The 22,703-nt window shown below is 32.9% G+C and overlaps 1 protein-coding gene across 15 annotated transcripts in view; it reads right to left on the bottom strand.

Annotated features, from left to right (window-relative positions):
• LOC146939330 (uncharacterized) overlaps window positions 1–22,703 on the bottom strand; it is a 31,932-nt gene that overhangs the window by 6,632 nt on the left and 2,597 nt on the right. For 5 of the 15 annotated variants that reach the window (XM_085757400.1, XM_085757401.1, XM_085757402.1 and 2 more), the window contains exons 3-4: window positions 19,420–22,503; window positions 18,415–18,903 (exon numbers count right to left, since the gene is read on the bottom strand). In XM_085757400.1, the coding sequence (XP_085613526.1) occupies window positions 18,415–18,903; window positions 19,420–22,503 (3,573 nt within the window). Of the gene's footprint in view, window positions 1–2,071; window positions 2,564–3,271; window positions 6,227–7,275; window positions 7,581–11,677; window positions 12,424–12,499; window positions 12,650–12,747; window positions 12,815–13,138; window positions 13,168–13,251; window positions 13,402–13,496; window positions 13,615–14,182; window positions 14,288–14,479; window positions 14,555–14,648; window positions 14,730–14,848; window positions 15,013–15,356; window positions 16,852–18,414; window positions 18,904–19,419; window positions 22,504–22,703 lie in introns of those variants that run through there. The other 10 variants (XM_085757404.1, XM_085757406.1, XM_085757408.1 and 7 more) reach the window with 5 other exon arrangements.

The raw sequence follows: 22,703 nt of genomic DNA, 5'->3' as shown, positions 1-22,703 counted from the left end.
CTTTAAAGTTTGGTTTAAATGTGTAATTGGTCCCTGCACTTTTAACAGATTTTGGCATTGGTCCCTGCACTTTTTTTTGTTTGGCATTGGTCCCTGCACTTTGTAAAAATATTGGCATTGGTCCCTGCACTTTTTTTTGTTTGGCATTGGTCCCTGCACTTTGTAAAAATATTGGTATTGGTCCCTGCACTTTGAAAAAATATTGGTATTGGTGCCACGTGGCATGAAATGATTGGGACCAATACCAATATTTTTCCAAAGTGCAGGGACCAATACCAATATTTTTACAAAGTGCAGGGACCAATGCCAAACAAAAAAAAGTACAAGGACCAATGCCAATATTTTTACATAGTGCAGGGACCAATGCCAAACAAAAAAAAGTGCAGGGACCAATGCCAAAATCTGTTGAAAGTGCAGGGACCAATTACACATTTAAACCTAAAATTAAAACACATGTTACGTCATGACTTCAATTTGACAAACTACTAGCCAATGAAGAGTAAATGTGAAGTGTGTGGGGACTCACAACACACAATCTAATGATAGTAGCTAATTGTCATGATCATGGTCTTTCACTTAAGTGTTTTCACGAAGATCAACCCACTATTATTTCGAGTAAATAGGCAAAAACCCCCCTGAAATTGTAACTTTCGTCAAAAACCCCTTGATTTTTAAGAAACTTAAAAAAAACCCTTGAAATTGTCAAACGTTAGTCAATTACCCCCTTCCGTCTGTTTTGGATGTTAACCTCTATGACGTGGCAGTTAAATGTTCACGTGGCACCTCCATGTTGACTGAACATTATGCCACGTCACAGGGGGTAATTGAATTCTTTTTTTTTTTTTTGCTTTTTTTTTTGTCTAAAATCTGTGTGATAATAAAAATAAGCAAATACCCCCCTCAAATTTAACACTTATACACAAATACCCTCCTGAAATTTAAAACTTATGTAGCAAATACCCCCTCAAAATAGGGACTTTGTGTCACATTACCCCCCTTGATTTGAATCATCCACCTTTAAATACCCCCCTTGATTTAAAAAATTGGTTCTGTGGACATTACAAAGAAAATGAACAATATGTTGATGGTTCAAATTATCATTTGGCAGAAGAATTGAAGTGTGTTTTTGTGTTGATGAGCTTGTTGGTTTGGATTGTGTTGAGAAGTATATGCCATATAGGGTAGGAATGCAGTTTGGAATTGATCAAGATGTTCCTCCTAGTGAGTTCACTGTTCTGAATCCAAGTGACATGGGAAATTTTAGCTTTTATGTTCCTACAAGATGTTACAAGCCTTGTGTGTCATTGGAATATCACAATAGCTAATTGTCATGATCATGGTCTTTCACTTGAGTGTTTTCACGAAGATCAACCCACTATTTTTTCGAGTAAATAGGCAAAAACCCCCCCTGAAATTGTCAAACGTTAGTCAATTGCCCTATTTTTGATGAAAGTTACAATTTCAGGGGGGTTTTTGCCTATTTACTCCTATTTTTTCTAAAATCTAATATGGATCATCCAAAGGTGGACCCTACTTTTTTTGGTAAATTATAATAAAATAGTTTTTTGTTCTTCATATTTTATTAATATAAATGTCATTGTCTACTAAATATGGCAACCCACCTTTGAACAAAATTTAAGAGGTTCATATTAGACACCCTAAAAAATGTACTTGTTTAAAAAAATTAAACATATTTTTAGTTCACATAAAATTATTGTTTCGTTTTTTTGTCCCCAACATAAATAAACCGCATTTTACAATTCTTACAAAATTATCCTATAAACGGTTTATGATGAAACCAAACATGTTTAATCATCTTTTGAATTTGAATTTTTTTTATGTTTTTTACAGGCATGATTTGAACATTATTCAATGTTGCTCCACAATTTTTGTTTAGCATAAGATGAATGAAATATAAACTTTTTAAACATCAAAATATAATAAGTAACAAAAATAGAGAAACTTATGTGGGGGAACTTTTTATTAAAAAAAAATCATTTAAAAATATATGATGACTTAAAATTATCAAGTTTAGATTCACAAATAACAAAGATATACAAAATAGGGATACCTTGATGATTTTACCGTCCCCGCAGTTATTGAGTTCAAGTTGTTTCAAAGGTGGAAATGTTGTGTGATATTGTTTGGGACACATGCTGACTAAACTTGGCAGATTACGAAGAAGGAAGGTCTCCAATACTGGAAGATGAAGATGAATCTCAGTGTGGTTTTGATGATCATCAGTGAAGTGTCCAATTATATATTCCAATTTCTCACAATCTTCAACAATGACTTTTCTTAAATTTGGGAAGACAGTTATTCCCCAGTTATTGCCACCAGTGCTATCGTGATCTTCAGTGTCTATTATAATGTGTTTCAATTCATCACACTTACTGATTGTCAATGACTCCAACAACATTCTTGGAGCCATAGATAGGATAAATACTGATTTCATCTTCGAAATATTCGACAGTGTAATCTCTTTAATATTGCACAAGATATATGATGGTATTGAAAGACATTGAGCACGTTCCCATATGTTAAGGCAATATGAATTTGATTTCTGCAATCATGTCATCCAATCCAAATAAAAATAGAAGTTAAACAATCTCTTATTTCTACCCAGATAAAAAATGTACATTAATAGTAATCTTCAAGCATAGGATGTCTAGTAAAATGAATTTAAAAATATATTTTTCTCAAATAATAAATTGTACGTTTAAATGAGTCATTGGTCCCTGCACTTTCATCAGATTTTGGCTTTAGTCCCTGCACTTTTTTTTGTTTGGCATTGGTCCCTGCACTTTGTAAAAATATGGGTATTGGTCCATTTGTTAACTTTCTGTTAAAAAAAAACACAAAACTAACGGAGTGCCACGTGGCACTAATACCAATATTTTTACATAGTGCAGGGACCAATACCAATATTTTTACAAAGTGCAGGGACCAATACCAATAGTTTTGTGTTTTTTTTTAACAGAAAGTTAACAGAGGGACCAATACCAATATTTTTACAAAGTGCAGGGACCAATTCCAAACGAAAAAAAGTGCAGGGACCAATGCCAAAATCTGATGAAAGTGCAGGGACTAAAAGCATATTTAAGCCTTAATAAACAAGAGAAAGTCACAATTTTCACTCAAAATAGAATAATGAACTAAAATGAAGTACCTAAGCACCGTACATGTACCCCCTTGCTTCAGAGATTAATGATATGTATTAAAAAATTACAAAAAATAACATCACAGAAGAAATAGAAGGTAAGAGGGTTACCATTAAATTGTCCTGCGGTTGATCCTTAGAAACCAATGGGGTTTTAGTCCTTGTGGTACTCCTCAATCTGTGCCCATATTTTTTACCACAACAATATATATTGCATTTGATTGGTTCTGCTTGTTCTTGTGGCTCGGAAGCATCTCCAGAAATGGAAGATGGCTTCTTAATGGACAAAGAAATTGTACCATTACATTCTGGGAAAATGTCGATGAAATTCGGTATGCCACCAAGCTCCATTTTTTTGAGGGAACCAAGCTGGACATCTTGGCCAAATATGTATTTCAGCTTATCACACCTTTTTATTGTGATGGATTCTAGTGCTGAAAGATCATGAGGAGAGTGAAACGGAAATATTAATTCAATTCTTGGACATTGCTTAACACTAAGAACTTCCAGTTTCTGAAACATTGAGTCACAACTCCTGCCATCATCAATTATTTGAAATAGGGAGATCAACATCGGGCATCCTTCCAATGACACACTCTTTAGATTGAATAGGTTTAGGTTGCACTTAAATAAGCTTTTCAAATGTTTACAATCCTTGATGTACAGCTCCTCTAAACTGCTCAGAGAGTCAAAGGAAAGAGGACCATTGAACAATTCTTCCAAATTATCCATTCCTTCGAGCTTTAGTACAACCAACTTCGAGAAGACTTTTGATACTTGAGTATGCTTACTGTCAATGAGGCACTGTAATTGTGAAATGGATCTCAAATGAAGCACAACTATATCATTCATACCTTGATCCATGGGAACAATCTCAGGTATGATGTTTTTCCATTCCCCCACGATTCTTCTTAGTCTAAGAACCTCTGCTTCTTGCATACAATACTTGAGTGTTGTTTCAGATAGGAAAAACTTATCTTTGAATACAACAGACACACGCTTTGATGATGATCCGTACATTGATCTCGAATATTCATCAATATTAAACCTTTGTAATTTAGGGAAAGTTATTTCTTTGCAAAAATCATTAAAGCTACCTTTGAAATACAACTCTTCAAGTGATGAGCATCCTTCAATCACTTCAAAAGGATTATTCCTTGCAATTCCACAATCTTCCAAGTTCAATAATTTCAGTTTCTCTAGTTTTGTGATTCCATGAGGCAATTCATCAATTTTACAATGATCGAAATCAAGTGTCTCAAGGCTTTGCAGGTTTCCCAAAATAGAGATGTCACCCAAATTGACATCATCAAAGAGAAGAGATCGAATATTCTTCAACGACTGAATTGACTGAGGTAATGATAGATCAAGTTGAGGAAAACGATAACAGATTACATGAAAAACTCGAAGCCCCGTAATATTTTCAAAAAATGAGTTCAGGACTTCGATTTTCACATCGTGACAGTCTTCATCCTTATGCACAGTGACAATTAGAATCTCAAGCTTGGAACCATCAAGCTTAAAGGAAAACACATCCTTGGGCTTGCATTCACATAACAAATATTTAATATTTGTCTCCCTTTCAACGACCGCCTTTTGATTTTTATCATACAACTTCACCGTTTGAATCTTTTTGTTCGCTATCCATTGGGCTGCATCACGAACCAGGTCATGCATTTTCACTCTGTTTTGATCGGCCTCCAACAACAAACAAGAATCTAGGAGTTTATTTTTGGATATAACAACTTGAGTTCGAGCATCTTCGTAGCTGACAAAATCGTCCCCAAAAAGGCCTCCTCCGATGCCAAGTCTGGTTAACCTTTCGGTAGGTATTTTTTCATCTTCTTGAAATACAGAACACAAGAGGAACAGTTTCTTCGCCTTCTCATTCTTCATATAATCATAGCTAAACTTCAAGCATTTATAAATTTTATATAGATCATCATCAACATCAGGCATTGGCGTATGTTTCTTCAAGGATTTTAAGGCCCATTCCCACTCTTCCGGACGTTGTATGCCATTCAAACTACTGGCGATAGCAGCAATTGCAATTGGTAACCTTTTGCATTCATTTGCAATTTTACATCCCTTGTCAAGCAAATTTTTAGTTGAAATTTCACTTAGACCAGAATGCCTTTTGAACATTATCCATGCGTCCTCTTCAGATAAGAGATCCAGTTGAATTGTCTTACTGCATCCTAATCTGTTGCCCACCAAGTGACTGCGAGTGGTTACAAGAATACTACATCCTTTATGATTGTCACTATCTGGAATCCCTATTTCAACAAAATTGATATCTCCCCACACATCATCCAGTATTAGAAGAATCTTCTCACCATTGGTTAATCTGCTCCATAGTTTTTTGGGTCTGTCTGATTCGTTACAGTCATCAAATTTCAATCCCAAGGGTCCAGCAATATCATCCTGAATCTTTTTGATATCAGGAGAAAATGACACTGTCGTGTCGATGATTTGAGTAAATTGATTGGACTGCTTAAGTTCCTTACCAACTTCTTTGGCCAATGTAGTTTTTCCTGTGCCCCCCATCCCTTTCAATCCGATTACATAATTGTTGTCATCTTTCAATGCATCCAAAAGCTCTTTGTATTTGGATTCTCTACTTTTAAAAGGAATATAGTGTTGGGATGAATAACGTTCAACATCTGGAAGACGAGCAGGGAGTCCAATTGAAAGTTGCTTTCCAGTTTCAATTAATCTTTTCATTTGCTCCTTCTTATTTGTCAGTTCCTTTCCTCTTTTATATCGCCATATGATATGGGGACAAAATCCAAAAAGACATCTTTGTTTTGTTTTGGTGTCTTCTTGAATGAGATTATCAGCTTCTTCTTCCCAAGAAAGAGCATTAGCTTGAACAGCTTCTCCTCTATTGGTTGCCACATCAACACGTTGCTTGACAGTTGATCTTTCTTTTTCCAACCTAGTCTTTTCTTCTTCAAAATCCTTAGCAATGCAAGTGAAGCAACATATATAACTTGATTCTGCTATCGCCCCATTTATTAATTTCTCCACATATGGCTTCGCTAAATCATTCATAAAACTTGCCATCTAAATAAATTTGAATAGATCAAAGTTAGGCATATGTGTGTGTGCATTGAAAAATAAAATGGTTGATATGAACTTCAGAGTCTGTTTATTTGAACAATGATATTTGATGACACACTTTTCATCAAAGAATTTTTTTTAGCTTAATCAAACAAATATGTGAGAAAGTTCAAACTGGGAGTCCATCAAGTTATGAAAAAATGATCATGTAGAAAAGTAGAATGAAGAACGAAAATGGAAATCATATACCAATAGAAAATCTAAGAAAGTGTAAAAAAAAAATAGAAAATTATTGGAGTTTGGCATAATATAGTTTTACCATGTTGCATAGTTGCAACTTATTAAGTAATCAATGTTTCATAGTGGATATCAAACTTTTTTATCTAATCCACTGTTATGTAAAAAAAATTTCTTAAAAAAAAAAAAAAAGTTATGTAAAAATGATCATGTAGAAAAGTGGAGTGAAAGACGAAAATGGAAATCATATACCAATAGAAAATCTGAGAAAATAACATAAATGAAAATCTGAGAAAAATACATAAATATACATAAAATATCTACCATGAGATTGTTTGCTACGTATATGTTATAACTGTTGTCAGGACATACTTTTGAACAACCTTTTCTGGAACAAACAAAAGCTGCAGGGGTTTGGCATAATATAGTTTTGCCATGTTGCATAGTTGCAACTTATTAAGTAATCAATGTTTCATAGTGGATATCAAACTTTTTTATCTAATCAATGTAGCAGCTTTCTAAAATATCAATCCACTGTTATTTCCCATTGTTAATGGTTAAATTGACTGCTTATGATATTTTTGAGCATTTTGACTTGGAATCAGGCTTCAAGGTTTATGCTTCAGTTTGAAAAGTAAAATTAACAAAATTCTTATATATAGATAGACTATGTTTGATTCTATTCTTATCAACTCAAGTTGGTTTGTCTAAAAGATAATATACAAAGCATAAAACTCAAGTTGATTTTATAAACCCTTGTAATACTCTTATGAAATCTAGAACTTAATCACTGTAAACTCAAGTTTGTTGGTTACCTTGTCTCCAGCACTTTCAGCAAATGTTCAAGCCGTATGAACTGTTCTCCTGATCTTTCTCCAATATGCAGTAGCATTCATTGAAACTCTGCTTGGTTCACAACTAGACAATCTTTCCAAATTTTTTAGAAAACCTACTTTATCTTTGAAAGTGTGCAGTAATCAAGCAAACTGTATATGAACGAATGATCAAGCAAAAGTGTGGTGGGTGAAGAATATATTGAGAATTGAGAATATTTAAAGCTAGCTAGTCATTATTGGTCTCACTTTCACGCTTGTAATGATTTAGCTAGCTAAAGTGTGGTGGGTCAAGAAAATATTTGATGGCACATGGGTTCATACAATAACAAAATGATGCAATAATTGAAAAATGAAATATTGAGCTTTAGAATTTTTGCGAGTTGAATTTTGGAAGAAAAGACTTTGGAGGTAAAAATCAATATTTTGATATTATATTTGATATATCAAGTAAAAAATTAAAAGAACAATGTGATATATGAGACATTTTAGGAAACATAATATTGAATTTACAAGACTTCGGAAGGTTTAATTTGTACAACACAAATGATATTTGTACAACCACTTTGTGACAACTTACTTTATCATACTCACATTATACTCATATTCTCTCTCTTCCTTTTTTTTTTCTCTCCATTGCTTTTGACCAATGAAAAGAAAGAAAAAAGAAGTTGTCACATACGTTGTCTAATATAGTTGTTCAAATAACAGTACTCATTGGTAAAGGAAAGATACAAACTACTACCGTGTCTTACTTCCTACATCCCAAATTATAAGACTATTTGACAATTTTACACCAATTAAACGTAATTAATTTTGTATGCAAAAAGCAATTATGAGTTATGTTACAAAGTTACCCTTCATTATTGGTATTGTAAAGATAATATAACGAATTTTAAAAAAAGCGTAATAAATAATTAAGAGTATAATAAAAACAACTTTAATATTTTATTGATATTGTAAAGTGATTTATAATTTATGACAATTTTTTCTTTCTCAAAACGACTTAGAATTTTTTCAAAGCTCTCCTCCCCTTTAAACTCATAAACAAAACCTAAGACTTGTATTGATGGAAAATGGTGGAGCGGAGTGGGGTAAAACCATATTTCATTGGTTGATTTTGTAAAAAAAATGAAAGAAATAAAATGGTGTAGAATGAAACTCGTTCCATCCAATACCATTCATTTTTTCATTCCCCCAATTTTAGATGTATCCAATAATGGATTACTCAATATGATATGTTGATGAATAATTTTTCTTAAAATTTTTTGTGGGGGTATTAATGTATTATGATGAGGGATCTTATGACGAGATATGCGAAATCCACCTCTAATGACTCAAAATATGTTGCGTTGATGAAAACATTAAAAAATGATGCGTTGATGAATAATTTCCCCCCAATCGTTCAATAGCACAATTTTATTGGCTAAGGATAAATCTAGTTTGTTAATGTGTGAGTGGATTATGAAAGCTGGAATTAGTCGAGGTCGGCTGAGTTTCCTCAATTGTGATTCCATAACTATGATAATCCTCAACTATAATAGGTTCGATTTTGATTTACTGCAGTGAAAGCTTGGACTGATCTGAGGTCAGCTCGCTTTCTAGATACATCTAAACAATAACCCTACGACGAGAACAAGAATTTCAATATCTTGTTTGTATCTTGTTTCTCTCTAACTTCTAACCTCTCTTCTAACACCTTGAACAAAAACCCTACAAACAAAAGAACCAACTCTTAAATTCCATCAAAAACCTCAAACGTTAAACAAAAGAAGGGACAATCAATACTCAGTACCCTCCGTTTCAAAATGAGTGTCGCTTTAGCCAAAAAAAATTGTTTCAAAATGTCACTTTCAGTTTCCAATGCAATAATAACTTTTTCTTTTCAATTGTACCCTCCAATTAATACTCTGCACACTACTTCCAAAGTGTTGCTTTTAAAACTAATCAATAGTTAATAAGGATAATTTGGTAAAATAATCATTCTCTTTCTTTTAATCATTGCATTTCTTAATATGTATGTAAACACCTTAAACGACACTTATTTTGAAACGGAAGGAGAATAAACTAAACATTCCATTATTGAGAATCTTTACAGCTAGCTAGTCATCATTGTTGATATAAAGCTTCAATTATTGGTCTCACTTTCACACTTGTAATAATTCCAAGTCTATAAAGAAAACCCACCAACGGTCATGATTTAGTTTGAAGAGCCTTGTTACTAAATTGTGGTGGGTCAAGAAAATATTTGGTAGCACATTGGTTTATTGCAATAATTGAAAAATGAAATAGTGAAGTTTAGATGTGTTTGCGAGTTGAATTTTAATGAGTTTTGACGGGAAAGATTTTAGAGGGCAAAATCTATATTTTGATATTATATTTGATATTTTAAAAAAAAATTATATCGGAAAAATAATTTAAAGAATTTGAAAAAGAAAGTAATAAATAGTTAAGGGTATAATACGAAAACAAAAATAACATTAATTCATTAATATTGTAAAGTGACTTATAATTTATGACAAAGTCTAATACAATGTTTGTATTGATGGAAATGACGGAGTAGAATGGAGCGAGATAAAACCATATTCCATTGTTTAGTTTCGTAAAAAAATAAAATAAAATGGAATGTAGTACAATGAAACTCGTTCCATCCAATGCCATTTATTTTTACCCAATTTTAGGTGCATCGATCCAATGAAATGAAACCCACTGGTGTAGTTACTCAAAATATGATGTGTTGATGAATAATTCTTATAATTTTTTTTGTGGGGGTGTCGTGATGAGGTATCTTATGATGAGAGTTGATAAAGCCACCTCTTATTACTCAAAATATGATGCGTTGATGAATAATTTTTATGAATCGTTCAATGAGTAGAAAGAATGTCTTAAACACTTACAATAGGATGATACTAATGTCTAAAACTCAACCTAAATGACTGAAGATTGCAAAAAATAGATTCAGTGGGTAATAACTACTCATGGTGTGATAGAACATCTTATGATAAAACTAGAAAAAGCATAATTTTTGTAGCAACATGAGGATGAGATAATAGAAACTCTTAACGAGATCTATATTCTAAATGGAGATCAGTACAAAGATACATGATTAATCTTGATAACTCATTGATAGACGTTTGGCAAGTGCACAAAATACTATCGAAGTAGTAAATATATCGATCCAACGAGGACTGTTTTTAATCTCAATAATTTAATTACGTTGGAACTTAGGATGTATAAAAGTTAATTTTTGGTTGCCAATAGGTAGTAGATTTGGTTTGTTTGCATAAAAATAATGACAGAAAAATTGCTTATATATGAAATCTCAACTTTACTGAATATTCGAGTTTACTGATGCCACTTTCTTGTATATCTGCGCCGGGTTAGCACACTCACTATATGGATAGTTATATGCAATAATTTCCGAAACACACATGCCAAATGAGTACATATCAACAAGTTCATTGTATTCTTCTTAGTACAATTATGGTGCCATCAACTCCGGGGTTCCTACCACAAAAGAGAAAAATATTAACGAACAATAATTAGAGCAGCTCACTGCCTAATGGTACGAATCGTATACTTCAGGAGTATTATGATGAATATCGAGTCTTAAATTCCTGCTGCAAACAAATTCTCCTGCTGCTAACATTTGTCGTTGAAAAAACATGAAAATAGAAAAAATAAGTACCTATAACACCGTGTTAGACCCAAGTCACCAATTTTTGCTTGTCCAAAATGTCCATTGACAAATATATTATCATACTTGAGATCCCTATGAATTACTGTAGGATCATGTTCATGTAGATACAATTGCATGATGGATTGGTATTTGGTGTATAGCATCAATTACGAAGTGCATCAATTGCTTTATACATTGTTTTTCATTTCCCCTTTTACAAGAATGGCTCCAACCTAATCACTTACAACACAACTTTATTCTTAGCCCTTTCAAAAGTTCTAAGATGAAAAATCTGAACACTCTATCTGACCATTAGAGGCTACACTAAACATTAACATATTACCATGTTACGTTTCGAACTTGCTTCTTGCCATAAAATGCTAAAAAATACCACTAATACGTCTATATTGTGGTTGTAATATCATTGGGGGGACTTTAAAATCCTTTATATTGCAGCTGCAACTGCAGGTGCCGTCTGTATCTAACAATCATGCTATTGAATCTACAAAACTAAATTCGTTCATCATCTCTGCATATTGAAACTGTATCCCAACTTTTCTCTTAGTCACATTTTGTTTGTCGCATGTACTAGTTTGGATAATCTTCTGAAAATGAAATCTATTTGATATTTTCCAATATTTATCCAAACCTTAGGATACATTTGATACATATTGATTTATGAGAGGTGTATAGCATAGCAAAATGTGTTCAACATGTTTTCTTATTAGAAATAAATACTTCATGACTAGCATATATAACATACAATGATAATATTCAAAATACAAAGATTCAGTAAGATTGTTTAATTAATTCATTTGAGATGAGAAACATAAAAACTACCCAAGCAATAAATAATATTCAAGGATAAAGAAAAGTCTAAGCATAATAAACAGCTTGAGCGAATGCAAGGAAAAAAATAGTCTAATAGCCAATAGGATCACTTAAAGCAGCCCGAGTATGTAAAATTTGTGCCTCCTGTTGAGTGATGTTCTGCAAAACAGCTTCAGAGGAAGCCAATTGATGCTTAAGATCCTCCACATGTTGAGTCAAAATGTGTTTTGAGTCCAACAATTTTTGCAATGCATCTTGAGAGACTTGTAAACCAGGCAACAAAGCGCGCTTTTCGATATCATCCAACCATTCCTTATGAAAGGGAAATCTGCGTGCATCTTGTAGTAACTCAACAAATTCAGAGTGGCTTGAATCTAACACATCCAACACACTATGAGTTTGAAGGAATTTCAATAGCTCAGCTAGGCAGTTGTAGGCATAACCCTTGTATCTGTTACTCAATGAAGCGTCGTTTAAAAGAACCGAAGGATGCTTAACAAAGAAATCATTCAACAAAGACAGGTTCTCATAATCCAAATGCTTCTTGGAGAGTAGTTGCTCAAGCTCCCTCTTGACAAGCAAAGAAGAACTTAAATCTTCTACATTTTGAGAAGGGTCCCCTGAGATTATAGGACAGAATAATTTAGCCTATTTGAGCACAACAAAATTAAAAATAAAATGCAAGCAATAAAATACCTTTAGAAGGCACAGGAGGAAATTGAGATGCAACAGGAGATGTGATTGAAGGAGAGGGTTTAGATTTGGAAACTATTATATAACCATCCTTAGGAAACTGTTCCTCAATATCTGAGCTTACTTTCTTGAAAGCATCACCATTCCGAGAAACTAAACAAATTGTGAGATAGAAAAAAGTTCAAAATCAAAAGGGTGATGAATATTGAAGTAACATAAGAATAGAAAGAATATCTTTAAAGCATTTTCACCTTTATCATTGGTCTCTGTAGTAGCAATGGAAAAAGAAGTCATGTCCATTTGGTCTTGAGGATCTTCCTACACAGATTTAAATCACCAATTAATATATCATATCTTGTAATGGATCAACCTCACTATATTTAACAATTAACACTATAAATTATAGTTTGCAAGAGTCTGATTCTACTACAGATAAAATTAAAAAGAGAAAACAAAAGAATTTCAGCGCTAAGCATCTACAAATATTGAGCAACAATTCCCTTAACTTTGGATATAAGATTCAGAAGCATTAGACTATACAAAAAAAAAATCTTTATATAAAAATTAGTTTAAATCTTGTTTCATAGGAAACCAATCGAATGGCAATTATTAATGAAACAATGGACCTGATGATGAACTTACTGATTCTTCAGCTATTTGAGAAGGGTCCCCTGAAAGTATAGAAAAGGATAATTAGTCCTCTCTAAGTACCAAATAATGTTTTTAAAAATAAAATGAAGGGAGAAAATCTATACCTCCGGATAGCATTGAAGGAGATTGAAATGCTTGAGACGAAGGAATGATAGGGGAAGGCTTCGATTCTAGAACTTCAAATTCAACATCCTTAGAAAATTGTTCCTCAACAATTGAGGTTACTTTTATGATAGTATCGTCATTTAGAGAAACTGAACAAAAGGTGTGAGAGAAGAGAGTTAAATTTCAAAATGAAAAGGGTTATGAGGTAACTTAAGAAAATAAAATTGATCCAAAGAGTCTTCACCTTGATCATCATTAGTGTTACTAGTTTCCTGCAAGTTATTTACATGAACTTCTTGAGTGGTAAGAGGCCTTGTTATGGAAATTGGAGAAGATATTGCCATTTCGCCGTCACCATATTCCTACGAAAATTCAAGCTCAAACATACAAATGATATCATCATGAAGTCTTAATATGTTTTTCTCGATTAGCCTCAATACATATTACTCCGTCTGTTCTTTTAGCTTTTTATTTTTGTCCCAAAACTTTGGTTCTTTTAGGAAACCAAGATACAATGAATGATGTTTTTTCTTTTGTACACTTACAAAAAACCAAAAGCATGCATTGAATGAATTACGGATAAAATGGACTAAACCTGTCTAATTTTGTACTTTCTTAATATCTGTTGTCAAACCGAAAAGGACGAAAGATTCGGAAGAAGAAAGTAGGGAATGGTATGGATTGCCTCCAGTAGTTTTCCCTCATATATCAAAAATTTTCCAAAATATTACAGCAATAGAACTCTTCCAAAATTTAAAAGCTGTAGATTCCATTTTTTCCTCTTTATATATCAAAATTAGTTTAAAGCTTGATTCTTACAAATCCAATTCCATGGAAATTAAATAATAACAAAAAGAAAAATATGACAGCAATACCTACAAGCAGAAGACTATGTTAATTTGAAGGCTTTGTTATATAAAATAAACTCACCTGTGAAGATGTTTTATGCTCAGAAGTAGATAATGGACCTAATGATGTTGTTATTGTCTTGGCATTAGCTGACGTGGTTCCTTCTTCAACACTTATTTCGATACCCTGCTTAAAATTAAATGGATGTTTAAGATTGTAGTATAATTCAATTCCTGCATTGAAAAAGTGTTAAAAAGAATACAAGAAAAATGAGGGGAAATGCCTTTTTCTTAGGAAGCACTTGAAATAAAATTTCTTTTAGTATTTCATTTTTAGCTTTATATGCCGAATGCGGTGGTACGATATTACATGATTTACCTGAGAAGGTTTGACAGCAGTATCAGTTTCTCCAAGTGAACGTTGTTGGTCCATTGATTGTTCATTCATCAACTCCTGTAACAAGAACATAAGCATTAATGATCTTCAGCTATATATTAATTGCATCAATTAAATATCTAGCTCAATTCAAACATGGCCTAGAAATCACTTTTAAGTTTGTTGGTATTTCTAAATCAGGAACATTTTCAATAAGTTCATTCTCCGTCTCTGGTGTTTCTTTCATTTTTATCTGCACAAAAGAATAGCATGCTTGATTCAAATATATTGTCATTGTGATTGGATTCAGAAGTGGTAAGCACAGGATTTCTGGACTTCAATCCTAACCTCAAAATATTTAATAGTATTTACCTGTGGAGAAGTCAACTTGTGTTCCAATGCTGTTTGAACTTCAATCCCAACCGCAAAATCTTTCGTGGTTTGTGGACTAGGATTTTCATTACCACTATCGTGGCCTTTGGTCTCTCTTTGTAATTGTTGAAACATAGTCTTCCAATAGTCAAACAATTCCCGATCTACAGCAAAGTATAATAGAGATTAACATCCTTATATAGTAACTCAAGCATAATAAAATAAAAACTTCCGCTTTCAATTGTATATCATCATTTTTAAGTTTAAACATGCACAATATTGTTTATCTATCTACATAATAATTAAATTTTATATAAAATTAAAACTTCTATTCGATAGGTCACTACACGATCCCTTACGTTTTAAAAATACTTATGCATGCATACGTGATATCGCTACTTTTGAAGATTCAATTGTTTTTATCCTTTAACAATACTAATGCATGATATGTAATTATTTACGGCCAACATGTAATAGTTTTTAAAAATATATTGGATAGAGTCTGTACCGTAGCCAAAATCTGAAGCAGAAATATCATTTTCGAAGTCTGGTGTTGATGCTGCCAGAGATAGTTTTGGACAATTCTGTATGAAACGATATTTTACAGCTTGAAATTGAATTCCCTGGTCATGATAGAGGCTTGGTAGATTTTCAAATATTACAACTTTCAGATTTGGAATCTCCACTTTGTGATCATCACCTTCATTTACAAATATTTCATCCAGCTCATCTGCTTCTCTTATCACTAGACACTCTAGCACAGGAAGGTCTTTACATATGGAGATTGGAAAGACATCTTTCAACTTGTTGCACTTTACTACTACAAGTTTTTTTAGCTTTGGGAAGCATGTCTTTGTTGTAGACATAAAATTTGAGGATTTTTTATTCTCCAAATCATCATCAATAATATGCTTCAACTCTTTGCATTCTTCAATTCTCAGATAATATAGCTCAGGAAGGTCTTTACATATGGAAATTGGAAAGACATATCTCAACTTGTTGCACTTTTCTACAACAAGTATGTTTAACTTTGGGAAGCATGTCTTTGTCGTAGACATAAAATTTGAGGAGTTCTTATTCTCCAAATCATCTTCAATAATATGCTTCAACTCATTGCATTCTTCAATTCTCAGATAAGATAGCTCAGGAAGGTCTTTACAAATGGAAATTGGAAAGACATCGTTCAACTTGTTGCACTTTACTACAACAAGTGTTCCTAGCTTTGGAAAGCATATCTTTGTTGTAGACATAAAATTTGAGGATTTTTTACTCTCCAAATCATCTTCAATAATATGCTTCAACTCATTGCATTCTTCAATTCTCAGATAATATAGCTCAGGAAGGTCTTTACATATGGAAATTGGAAAGACATATCTCAACTTGTTGCACTTTTCTACAACAAGTATGTTTAACTTTGGGAAGCATGTCTTTGTCGTAGACATAAAATTTGAGGAGTTCTTATTCTCCAAATCATCTTCAATAATATGCCTCAACTCATTGCATTCTTCAATTCTCAGATAAGATAGCTCAGGAAGGTCTTTACAAATGGAAATTGGAAAGACATCGTTCAACTTGTTGCACTTTACTACAACAAGTGTTCCTAGCTTTGGAAAGCATGTCTTTGTTGTAGACATAAAATTTGAGGAGTTTTTATTCTCCAAATCATCTACAATAATATGCTTCAACTCGTTGCACTCTTCAATTCTCATATAATACAACTGTGGTGGACACCTTATTATAGAAGTGGAGAAAACAATTTTCAATTTTTCACATCGCATGATTTTTATTCTTGTAAGGTTTTGGAGGAAAAATGAATTTTCGGGACCCACAAAAAGGCATGTCATCATAGGCAAAACATCCAAATCAATGTCTTCCAAAGCTAAGTTCATTTGCTTTTGTTCATTTATTTCATTCAGACAAATGATATTTTCTACTTTGGAGTTATTTTTTACTATGAGTCTCTCCAAAGCGAGAAAATGATCCACAATATTCCCACTCAATTCCTACAATAAATGAATGGGAAATAAACACAATTCATAAAATAAGAATAACAAAGTCCTGTAAGTACAATAGAGATGATAAAAGGCTATGGATTAAATTATTACATTATAATGGAACAAAAAGAAAGTACTACATTATTTAATTTAATTAATATTGTTATTTAATTTTCAATACTCCAACCCTTTTGTTTTTCAATCTGCTATCCTTCCTCCATTCGTTAAAAAATAAAATAAAAAATCATATCCTCTTCTTTCATATGTTCCTCCATTGAATCAACCCCCACATTCACATTTTCGTATAAGATGTAGACTAGGACGAAGGGCTTCATAACAATTGGCATCATTGGTTACCCCCAAAAGAAAAAAATCTTGAATAATTAACATAGTTTTTATATGTAGCTAGCCCGTTAATATATTATTTGACTACGCCAAACTATTTTGTTTGGTTCAAAGAGAGATGATATTAAAAAAAAATATTGATAATCTATTTAGTTTAGTGTCAATTATGAATAAATTTGAATTCTTTAAACTTCATAGAGCTCAACTTTTATAGATAACTATTGTTAGCTTTTATTTTCTTCCTTGTCATTTCATTGAAGTATAGTAAGTTTAAAATTTACTATATAAACACGTTAGTGGTTGTACATCATTCAATTCCTGTAATATACTCCCTCCGTTTCAAAATGAGTGTCGCTTTAGGCTTTAGCACACTGATTAAGAAATAGAATAAAATAATCATTGGATATAACGCTTTTACTAAACTGCCCTTACTTTATAAGAAAAAGACAAAATTAAAGTTGCATTGAAAATTGTGTGAGAGAAAAGTTGGAGAGGGTAAAGTTGGAAGAAAAAAATTAAAGTTGTATTGGAAATGTAAAGCGACACTCATTTTGAAACAATTTTTTTTGGCTAAAGCGACACTCATTTTGAAACGGAGGGAGTAATACTTAGTTTTTTCCCTCAAAAAAAATACTTAGTTTTCACACCTAAAAATTATTCATATTTAGAAGACTTCTTTCACTCTATTCCTCACACCATCTTCCGTCCAACATCAGAGGAATATGAACCTCTTCATATTTTATCGGTATAAATGTCATTGTCTACTAAATATGGTAAGCCACCTTTGAACCAAATTTAAGAGGTTCATATTAGAGACGCCCTAAAAAATGTACTTGTTTAAAAAAATTAAACATGTTTTTAGCTAACATAAAATTATTGTTTTGTTTTTTTGTCCCCATCATAAAAAAACAGCATTTTTCAATTCTTACAAAATTATCCTACAAACAGTTTGTGATGAAACCAAACATGTTTAATCATCTTTTGAATTTTAATTTTTTTAATGTTTTTTTCAGGCATGATTTGAACATTATTCAATGTTGCTCCACAATTTTTGTTTAGCATAAGATGAATGAAATATAAACTTTTTAAACATCAAAATATAATAAGTAACAAAAATAGAGAAACTTATGTGGAGGAAATTTTTATAAAAAAAATCATTTAAAAGTATATGATGACATAAAATCATCAAGTTTAGATTCACAAACAAGATATACAAAATAGGGATACCTTGATGATTTTACCGTCCCCGCAGTTATTGAGTTCAAGTTCTTTCAAAGGTGGAAATGTTGTGTGATATTGTTTGGGACACATGCTGACTAAACTATGCAGATTGCGAAGAACGAACGTCTCCAATGCTGGAAGATGAAGATGAATCTGAGTGTGGTTTTGATGATCATCAGTGTATTGTCCAATTATGTATTCCAATTTCTCACAATCTTCAACTTTGACATTTCTTAAATTTGGGAAGACAGTTCCCCAGTTATTGCCAACAGTGTTGTCAGGATCTCCCATGTCTATTATAATGTGCTTCAATACATCACACTTACTGATTGTCAAAGTCTCCAACAACATTCTTGGAGCAATGGATAGGATGAACACTGATTTCATCTTCGAAATATTCGACAGTGTAATCTCTTTAATATTGCACAAGATATATGATGGTATTGAAAGACATTGAGCGCGTTCCCATATATTAAGGCAATATGAATTTGATTTCTGCAATCATGTCATCCAATCCAAATAGAAGTTAAACAATCTCTTATTTCTACCCAAATAAAAAATGTACATTAATAGTAATCTTCAAGCATAGGATGTCTAATAAAATGAATTTAAAAATATATTTTTTTTCAAATAATAAATTGTATCAATAGCTATGTTGCATAGGTACGGGTGCAATACCCAGTACGATACGAGTACCGGTACAAGAATACGTCTATTTTTAAAAAAACTAAAGAACAGCTACGTCAATAAAATCACGAGTTTTGCTATATAATATAACATGAGAGGGCTAAATTCTTCAATTTATTATAAAAACATAACAATAAAAGTTTAAATAGTAAAAAAATTTTAGTTGTTTACAACCACAAAAAACTCCTATGCACATATAATACTATATTATTAATAAATAAGAGAAAGTCACAATTTTCACTCACATGATTCAGAGATTAATGGTATGTATTAAAAAATTACAAAAAATAACATCACAGAAGAAATAGAAGGCAAGAGGGTTACCATTAAACTGTCCTGCGGTTGATCCTTAGAAACCAATGTGGTTTCAGTCCTTGTGGTACTCCTCAATCTGTGCCCATATTTTTTACCACAACAATATATATTGCATTTGATTGGTTCTGATTGTTCTTGTGGATCGGAAGCATCTCCAGAAATGGAAGATGGCTTCTTAATGGACAAAGACATTGTACGATTACATTCTGGGAAAATGTCGATGAAATTCGGTATGCCACCAAGCTTCATTTTTTTGAGGGAACCAAGCTGGACATCTTGGCCAAATATGTATTTCAGCTTATCACAACTTTCAACTGTGATGGATTCTAGTGCTGGAAGATCATGAGCATAGAGAAACGGAAGTACATATTCAAGTTCTGGACACTTCTTAATACTAAGAACTTTCAGTTTCTGAAACATTGAGCCTTGACTTGTGCTGTTATTATCATCAACTATTTCACCTCTCGATTCCTGCCCTTTTCTTTCATCTATTATGTATTCAAGACATCCACAGTCATTTATTTCCAATCTCTCCAACGACACTAGGGCATCAGTTGACTGTTGAAATAGAGATATCAACATCGGGCATCCTTTCAATGACACACACTTTAGATTGAATAGGTTTAGGTTGCACTTAAATAAGCTTTTCAAATGTTTACAATTATAGATGGACAGCTTCTCTAAATTTTTCAGAGAGTCAAAGGAAAGAGGACCATTGAACAATTCTTCCAAATTATACAGGTACCAAAGATCTAGTACAACCAACTTGGAGAAGACTTTTGACACTTGAGATTCAGTGTGCTTAGTGTCAATGAGGAACTCAAGTTGTGAAATGCATCGCAATTCAAGCTTAACTAGATCATTCATACCTTGATCCATGGGAACAATCTCAGGTATGATGTTTTTCCATTCCCCCTCGATTCTTCTTAGTCTAACAACCTCTGCTTCTTGCATACAATAATTGAGTGTTGTTTCAGATAGGAAAACACAATTTATGTCTCCAAGAGACACACACTTTGATGATGATTTGTCCACTGAACTCGAATATTCATCAATATTAAACCTTCGTAATTTAGGGAAAGTTATTTCTTTGCAAAAATTATTAAAGCTACCTGTGAAATACAGCTCTTCAAGTGATGAACATCCTTCAATCACTTCAAAAGGATTATTCCTTGCAATTTTACAACGGTTCAAGTTCAATAATTTAAGTTTCTCTAGTTTTGTGATTCCATGAGGCAATTCATCAATTTTACAATCATCCAAATCAAGTGTCTCAAGGCTTTGCAGGTTTCCCAAAATAGAGATGTCACCCAAAATGACATTTGCAAAGAGAAGTGATCGAATATTCTTCAACAAACTAATTGACTGAGGTAATGATAGAGATAGTCTAGAATACTTATCACAGATTAGATCAAAAACTCGAAGGCCCATACTATTTTCAAAAAATGAATCCGGGACTTCAATTTTCAAATCAGAGCTGTCATTATCCTTATGCACAAGGACAATTAGAATCTCAAGCATGGAACCAACAAGCTTAAAGGAGAACACATCCTTAAGCTTGCCTTCACATAGCAAATATTTGATATTCGCCTCCCTTTCAACCATTGCCTTTTGATTTTTATCATACAACTTCACTGTTTGAATCTCTTTGTTCGCTATCCATTGGGCTGCATCACGAACCAAGTCATGCATTTGAACTCTGTTTTTATAGGCCTCCAACAACAAACAAGAATCTAGGAGTTTATTTTTGGATATAACAACTTGAGTTCGAGCATCTTCGTAGCTGACATAATCTTCCCCAAAAATGCCTCCTCCGATGCCAAGTCTTGTTAACCTTTCGGTAGGAATTTCTTCATCTTCTCGAAATACAGAACACAAAAGCAATAGTCTCTTGGCCTTCTCATTCTTCATATTATCATAGCTAACTTGCAAGAGTTTATAAATTTTAACAAGTTCATCATCAACACCGTGCATGGGTATCTGCAAGGATTTTAAGGCCCCATCCCACTCTTCCGGATGTTGTATGCCCTTTAAACTACTGGCGATAACAGCAATTGCAATTGGTAACCCTTTGCATTCATTTGCAATTTTACAGCCCTTGTCGAGCAAAATTTTAGGTGACATTTCTTTTAGACCAGCATACCTTTGGAACATGGTCCATGCTTCTTCATCAGATAAAACCTTCAGTTGGATTGTCTTATTGCTTCCTAATCTGTTGCAGACAGAGAGATTGCGCGTGGTTACAAGAATTCTACATCCTTTGTGATTGTCAGGAATCCCTATTTTATCAAAATCGATAACATCCCACACATCATCCAATATCAGAAGAATTTTCTTTTCCTTGGTTTGATCAATCTTACTTTCATTGGCTAATCTACTCCATAGTTTTTTGGGTCGGTCTGATTCACTACAGTCGTCAAATTTCAATCCCAAGGGTCCAGCAATATCATCTTGAATCTTTCTGATATCAGGAGACAATGACACTGTTGTATCGATGACGTAAGTAAATTGTTTGGATTGCTTAAGTTCCTTACCAACTTCTTTGGCCAATGTAGTTTTTCCTGTGCCCCCCATCCCTTGCAACCCGGTTATAAAATTGTTGTCATCTTTCAGAGCATCTAAAAGCTCTTTGTATTTGAATTCCCTACTTTCAAAAGAAATATAGTGTTTGGATGAATAACGTTCAACATCTGGAAGATGAGCAGGGAGTCCAATTACAAGATCCTTTCTAGTTTCAATTAATTTTTTAATTTTCTCCTTCTTATTTGCCAGATCCTTTCCCCTTCTATATCGCCATATGCAATCAGGACAAAATCCAAAAAGACATTTTTGTTTTGCTTTGATGTCTTCTTGAATGATCTCATCAGCTTCTTTTTCCCATGAACGAACATTATCTTGAACACTGTCTCCTCTTCTAATTGCCTGATCAACAAGTTCCTTGACAGTTGTCCTCTCTCTTTCAAACCCAGCTCTTTCTTCTTCAAAATCATTAGCAATGCACGTGAAGCAACACATATAACTTGACTCTGAGATTGCCCCATTTATCAATTTCTCCACATAAGGTTTCGCCAAATCAGTCAGAAAACTCGCCATCTAAAAAATTTCAATAGATCAAAGTTAGGTGTAATATTCACTACAATTCATGTTCTGCAGATAACAAAAGCTGGAGAGGCAATGATGTAAACTTTTAATTAAAATATCCAATATTAGAAAAGGGATTGACACATAAACTTGTCGCAAAAGGTTAGAAAGAGTCATTCTAGCTATATCATATGCATGCCAGTGTCATTGAT

The sequence above is a fragment of the Medicago sativa genome, chromosome 3 (assembly GCF_051527215.1).
Source record: "Medicago sativa cultivar Bolivia chromosome 3, Bolivia_mono, whole genome shotgun sequence".
Classification (NCBI taxonomy): Eukaryota; Viridiplantae; Streptophyta; class Magnoliopsida; order Fabales; family Fabaceae; genus Medicago; species Medicago sativa.
Note: the sequence above shows the minus strand (reverse complement) of the source record. Positions and strands in the feature narration are given on the sequence as shown.